Source organism: Dipodomys ordii, unplaced genomic scaffold, assembly GCF_000151885.1.
Source record: "Dipodomys ordii isolate 6190 unplaced genomic scaffold, Dord_2.0 Scaffold165, whole genome shotgun sequence".
NCBI lineage: Eukaryota > Metazoa > Chordata > Mammalia > Rodentia > Heteromyidae > Dipodomys > Dipodomys ordii.
This window is the reverse complement of record NW_012267381.1, coordinates 392,190-399,071: the sequence shown is the minus strand read 5'-3', so window position 1 is coordinate 399,071 and position 6,882 is coordinate 392,190. Positions and strand designations below refer to the sequence as shown.

The window sequence follows — 6,882 nt, the reverse complement described above, 5'->3', positions numbered from 1 at the left end:
CACTTGAGCCACAGCACCACTTCCGGCTTTTTTCTTTTTGCTTATGTGGTGCTGAGGAATTGAACCCAGGGCCTCAGGCGTGCAAGGCAAGCACTCTACCACTGAGCCACCTTCCCAGCCCCTTCTCAAGGCCTTTTATCTCTTCTACCCCATTGTAATCCTTCTTACCAGTTACCTGAGCTATACATTACCTAGCTGCATACACTCCAGTCCTGCTCAAAATCTTTTGATGCTCCTTATAGGCAGTGGGACAAATGTAAACACTTGTGTATGGCATGTCCATTCTAGCTAATACAGCTACCCTGAGTCCTGGAACCCTCTTCCAGGAGCTTTGTGCTCCAGCCATACAAGAACTCATTTTCTAAATTCATTATGTCCCACCCTCTCCTTGCCTTGAACATACTGCCAGTCTGTTTCCAGTGCCCACCCTGCCTGTCTGAGAGACTCCAGTCATTTCTCCAAGCTAAGCTCAAAGATTTTGTGGATTTCTCTCTGAGGCCTTCCCTTACTCCTAGCCTGTCTTACAAATGCCACCCACATGGAAGGGATAATCATTATTAATAATTAAGAAGCTAGTCTGATTTAGCTTTCAGTTAGAGACATGAAATCTTTTCATTATGGCCTGGGTGGATATAGACATTTAGATCTTAACCTCTCATCCACCTTCTTGAAGACTAGCACATTATCACAATGCCCAGATTTCAAGCTTCAGCATTTCATGTATGGCTCTGGCCAGTCCTCTCTCTAACCTTCAGTTCCATCCTCTGCAGGTGCCCTAAGATCCTCTTCTTTTGTTCTCCATCCATCCTTATGTTGTGTGCTAAACTATTAGCACTATGCGGGATGTTGTCAGGTTGGGTGGGTCAGACTTTCTGGGAGTCTACCTCACTCCTGAGCTGCCCTCCCTGCTCTACACTGGACCATGTAGTTCTGACCTCATGCTGTTTCTTCTGCCCTGATCATCTTTCTTCTGGGGGCCCAGTTCTCTTTGGTTCTCTCAGAAGTTCACTTCCTCTGTAAACACCTCTCTATGCTAACCACCACTGGTAGAAGGAGCCCCTCCCTCCTGCATGGGCTTCCCTTGTTCTGAGGCCTCATGGATCATTCTATAAATTTCTTGGCCACTTATGTGCCTGTCTTGTGGGACAGGCTCAATTGAGGGGCTCCTTGTAGAAGAGACAGCCTCTTGTTCATGTGACCAGTGTGGTGCCTGGCACCAAGGAGGCTCAACACCCTTGCCAGCTACCCTGAATGCTCACCCCATGTCCATTTGGTTGCCTCCATCCCTCCCAGTACCTTGTATTATCTGGCTCTAACATCTCTGGCTTTTCAGAGTACTTTCCTCTTTATTTCCTCCCTTTTCTTTTGCCACACTGGGGGTTGAACCCAATGCCTCATGTACTTTTGTTGTTGGTGGTGGTGGTTGTGGGGCTTGAACTCTGGGCCTGGGTGCTGTTCCTGAGCTCTTCAGCTCAAGGCAAGCACTCTACCACTTGAGCCACAGCACCACTTCCAGTTTTCTGGTGGTTAATTGGAGAGAAGAGTCTCATAGACTTTCCTGCTTGGGCTGGCTTTGAACTGTGATTCTCAGATCTCAGCCTCCTGAGTAGTTAGGATTACAAGCATGAGCCACCAGCACCTGATGACTCATGTACTTTCTTGAGCATCAATCTATGGCCCAATAGGGCAAGCAAGGAGACATGGTTGCACCCATTTTAGAGATGAAGGTGCTGGGGCTAAACATAAGCAGTGACTTCTAGGGGCTTTAATAGGAAGCAGGAAAACAAACAGAAATGTGGGGCCTGGTCTTGGTTCCTTATACCCTTCTCCATATCACCAGCAGGTCAAGAAAAGCAGGAGGAGATTGAGCAAGTGCCTGTAGTATTCCTCACTGCCCACTGCTTCCTGGGCAGGAGTGGGAGCAGTGCTGAACAGCATTGACAGAAGGGGGAGATTCTGGGGGACGGGGCTCTAAGAAATGTGGAGGCAGCAAGAGAACCCACATATTCAGGACAGAAGTGGCTCTGTGGAGATGCCTGTGGAGCTCAATGGATAGGGGAAATACACCTCCTTGTTGTCCTCCCCTGGATAGCCAAAACATCCAGCTCTGTCTCCAGACCCTAAACCTAACCCCTGACCCAGCAGGATCAGTGATATAGGCGAAAGGCAATGGCTCCCTATAAGGGAGTTTGGTAGGACCACCTCTTCTCTGGTTGGCAGGTAAGAATGACATCTTTGGAGAACCCGTTAGCCTCCACGCCCGGCCAGGCAAGTCCAGTGCTGATGTGAGAGCCCTGACCTACTGTGACCTACACAAGATCCAGCGGGCAGACCTGCTGGAGGTACTGGACATGTATCCTGCCTTTGCAGACAGCTTCTGGAGTAAGCTAGAGGTCACCTTCAACCTGCGGGACGTGAGTCTGGGCCTATGGACTGAGGTGGGGGGAAGGCTCTAGACAGCTAGTGATGGATGATACCCAGACAGCCAGCTAAGGGCTTGGCCTGCTTAGCCTAAGGACTCATTTGACTACTGCCCTTCCTTTCAACCCATCCCACATCCTTTGTCAGGATTTCTGTGCCTACCATGGCCAACATAACACTGCTACAACAATGGCTGCCATTTATTGAGCAGTCACTATGTGCTGCCTACCAAGCATTTTTACATTATCTTCTTTAGTTTTGTCCTTGCATATAGTATTAGTATCTCTATGTATAAGATGAGGAAACTGAGGGTTACAGTGGACAAATAAATGTTGGCCAAAGCCATACAGCTAGTAAATGTCAGAGCCAAAATATGAGTTCAAACCCATCCAATTCCAAAGCTTAAACTTTCTTATCACTTTGCACCAAACTGAAAAGGAAGATGTCTGCATAATAAAGACTCGTGGAGTCTGGCATTGGAGGGTGAAGAAGAGACAAAATGCACTCTCCTCTCAAGCGTATCACTCAGTGGAGAGAATCACAGCACCTCAGGAGAAATAAAAAGCCACTCACTTAAATAAACAAAGGACTCACAAGAGTGTACAAGAGAAACCCAATTTCTGAATAGCTCTATCTTGGGCAGGGGCTCCAAGGATGTCCAGAGGGATTGTAAGAGTCTACAGTCAGCTGATGGAGAGAAGGAAGAGGATTGCCTATCAGGAGTAGAGTGGCTAAGGCCAGGCACTGAGCCTTGGCCCTGCCTTTCCCCGTTGCCTCTTCTCCTCAGCCTCAGAAGGAGGATTCTGGTGGCCCAGACTAGTGACCAGTTTCTGGAGAGTAGATTTCCTTGCTGTGATGACCCTTTCCACATTGTCCCCTCTTCTGCTCTTCCCTCCCCACCCAACTTCACAGAAGACATCCAATAAGCACTCTGCTTTGTTGGCTTAGCTACTGGGAGCTATCAGATGGCCCAAGAGCTCAGTGGTTGGACATCAGGGCAGGAAGGATGTGGTTTCCATGGCCTGGGTTAACTGTAACCTAAGGTGCCCTTCAAATCTCATGGTGCGCTGTGGGGACCAGGGGGAAGGGAAAACAGCCAAGGATACAGCTGAGAGCATCATGGGAGTGGATTGGAGATTTCAGACCCAGTATCCTCAGAGGAGACTTCCCTCTGGCCCAGCACTAAAACATTTGCAAAAGAAGGTGCTGGAAGAGCAGCTCTTCTGTCACTTTACCCACAAATCTTACTGCTCACAGCACCTCTCCGAATACCTTGATGGAGGTCTCCACACAGTCACACAGTGCAAGACTTTGGTTTCTAAACCTCTTCCATTGCCAGACCCCCTCTTAGGGGACAACCTGCAGGAAGCTGTCCAGAATTTCATTGGTGTGGCCAGCTACCTATTATTACTTGTTGTCACAAGGGCCACAGGGCAGGAGTGGGGACAGGGAGGAACAAAGAGGCCCTGTCCCAGCTTTGGTCCTTGTTACTAATCTTGTTCCCCACAAGGCAGATGGGGGTCTCCAGTCATCACCCCGACAGGTCCCAGGGAATCAAGACCATCAAGGCTTCTTCCTCAATGATACCCAATCAGGTGAGCACAACTAGCCCCTGCCCAGAACTCCTGTCCCTCTGAGTTCTCTCCATGTTGCCTCCCATTTCGAGAGACCTTTCCAGTCCCTCCATGGCCAGGGAGAATCCAGTCCATTGTCCCCCTTCTGTGACCTAATGATCTGTGTCCTCTGAGCCACAAAGAGATGATTTGCTGGTTCTCAGGTGCTACTCCTAGGGGTGGGAACTGGCCAGACCCATGAGGTTCCAAAGCAAGGCACCTGGAGACCCGTCAGGTTTCAGATCTCTGGGCAATAAATCCATGCTTAGAACTTTCTAGCCCCCAAAACTTCCCCTGAAAGATACAGCCCCAAATTCTGAAACAGGGCTACCATTTTTCTGACTCCTGAAAAGCCAGACCATCACAGGGGCAGGAACTTTTGCTCCAGGGGTCCCAGATAAGGAAAGCCATTTCTTCACATTGTGTTCATAAGGCAGGAAGGGAGAGAGAGCACAGGGTGTAGACCTAGCTAGATGGAGCAGAGGTGTACCCTTCCCTCTGCAGGTGCAGCTCCTTCCTTGAGTATTTCAGATGCATCTGGCCTCTGGCCTGAATTGCTGCAACAAATACCCCCAAGCCCTCCAAACTTGCAGCGGGACCCAGACTGCTGGCCTCGGGAACTAGGCTCCAGGATAGAGCAGCTCCAGGCCCAGATGAACAGGTGGGTAACTCCCCTCTCCCCTTGGATCAACCTAGCAGCAGGCTAGATGTGGGTGCCCCTCTTGATAGTTCAGGGGCACCCCTGGGTGCTGAGTGAATATTTGAGGGGAAGGACCATTTAGCATGTGTTTCCCTTATGTATGTCAATAAAGGTAATTCCTTGGATGGCTTCCCCCAGAAAGGTCTAAAAGGTGCCAAAGAAGTCTCCCTCCCCCCGCAATCCTTGAACTCTAGCCCTGGGCACTGTCCCTGAACTTTTGTGCTCAAGGCTAGCGCTCTACCACTTAAGCCACAGCTTCACTTCTGGCTTCTTGTGGTTAATTGGAAAGAAGAGTTTCACCGACTTTCCTGCCTAAGCTAGCTTCAATTTGTGATCCTCAGATATTAGCCTCCTGAGTAGCTAGAACCAAGGAAGCTTCTTGGGGAAGGGACACATCCATATGTAGAAACAAAATTCATGGAGCTTTGGAAAGGGGGTGTGCCCGGACTGTGGAGGCAGAGTGAGAGGTTGTGAGCAGGACAGTCCTAGGACAGCTAGGACATGGGCAAGCTACTTAACAGCTCTGAGCTTCAGTTTGCTATTTCATGAAATGGGCACAGTTGGCCTGGTCACTGTCATCAGAGTTAGGAATGTGCTAAGGGGGGAATTTGGACAGGTTACCAAGTTGAGAGCTGCCCTCAAAACCTGAGCTGCTTTTAGAACCCTAATTATGACCATGGCGGGGGACTGGGGGGCTTCTGTCTGGCAGGCTGGAGTCCCGCATGTCCTCAGATCTCAGCCGCATCCTGCAGCTGCTTCAGCAGCCCATGTCAAAGGGCCATACCAGCTATGTCCTGAGAGCCCCTGCCTCCAGTGACATGGTCTTGTTTCCTAAAGCTTCTGCAACTCAGAGTCCAGGGCCTGGGTGGCCTTCAGACCATCTGCCTCTTGTACAGGTGAGAGGTGAGAGGGTGCTCAGGGCCTTCCCTAGGAGCAGCTGCTTTATTCCCTTCTCCGGGCTCCCATCCCCACTGCTGTAATTTCGTCTCAATGAGACTCAGAGCCTCTGTGGCTATTTTGCTTCTGCTGTTCTCCTTTATGGTCTGAGTCAGGATGTTAGGGTAGCCTAGTGGCAGAGCTCTGATTTGCATGACAGATCTCACAGCTGGATGAAGGGCAACAGGCCTTGAGGTGTGGGAAGAGTAAGCCGAGCTCTTGGCTGTTTCCTCCCTGTGGTTGGGGTAGTTTAACTCCTAACCTGGCCTGGGGACTCTTCACACAATGGTGCCTCCTTCTTCTTACCTCTCCCAGACCAGAAGCTATGGTGATTTGGACAAATGGAGGCTGAAGCACAGAAATTCCTCCCCTGGTACACCTCATCTGGCTGTAGCAAAGGACAAAACTCTGACCTCATCCTCAGATCAGGAGCTGCCTGAGGAGATTTTGTCACCCCTGGCCCCACCCCTGTGTTCCCCAGAAGTACAAGGATTCATCTATGGTCCCCGCTTTCCTTCCCTCCCTGAACATCTTGGCTCTGTTCCTAAACAGTTGGAGTTCCAGAGACATGGCTCAGATCCTGGCTTCACTAGGAGTTAGGGCTACCGGACCCCAAGATAAAAGCTATTAGAAGTAATGATCGTGAGAGAGGCAGCTCCCAAAATGGGTTTCCAAAACACATTTTTCCTAGAGTAATTACAGAGCCAGGTGACCCAGAATAGCTCAAGTGAAGAAGCACAGCACCTTGCCCAGCTTTTTCTGGGTTCCTTGTAGACAAGCCTGGCTGAGAGTCAGAGAGCTGAGGATGGAGAGGCGAATGAAGAAAGAAGAGGCTTTCTGTCTTCCTTATGAGAGTTGTTCAGGGCAGGGGACTCCTAGCTCTGAACCAGCCACTGTCTCAATACCCAATGTGAAGTCCCAGGGTTGGCTAGATCTTTCTCCACCAACCACAACTTGATGGTAGGTGTCCATGGTGGACAAGGGAGGACGCAGTTTCAGCCCTTAGCCCCCTCCACCCCTGGTAGTTCCATGACAATTTCTGGGTATCTTGAGGGCAGTGACACAGCTAATAAAGTCTGGATATTTCACATTGGGCTGGCTGTGAGACTTTTCTGATGGTTGTTGGATCCATGAGTATGCTGTAGCCGTCTACAAGCACCTCTTGCTAAAAGCTGGGTATGGCTGTCCCCTTTACCATACACAGCCTGTTGG

The 6,882-nt window shown here is 50.0% G+C and overlaps 1 protein-coding gene across 1 annotated transcript in view; it reads left to right on the top strand.

Moving 5' to 3' along the window:
- The window catches only part of Kcnh6 (potassium channel, voltage gated eag related subfamily H, member 6), a 21,904-nt gene extending 15,634 nt beyond the window's left edge, over nucleotides 1-6,270 (top strand). Inside the window, exons 9-13 of the mRNA XM_013033263.1 lie at nucleotides 2,221-2,414; nucleotides 3,932-4,016; nucleotides 4,539-4,695; nucleotides 5,444-5,630; nucleotides 5,986-6,270. Coding sequence (XP_012888717.1) covers nucleotides 2,221-2,414; nucleotides 3,932-4,016; nucleotides 4,539-4,695; nucleotides 5,444-5,630; nucleotides 5,986-6,270 — 908 coding nt within the window. The remainder of the gene's footprint in view (nucleotides 1-2,220; nucleotides 2,415-3,931; nucleotides 4,017-4,538; nucleotides 4,696-5,443; nucleotides 5,631-5,985) is intronic.
- The last annotated feature ends 612 nt before the right edge of the window (nucleotides 6,271-6,882 follow it).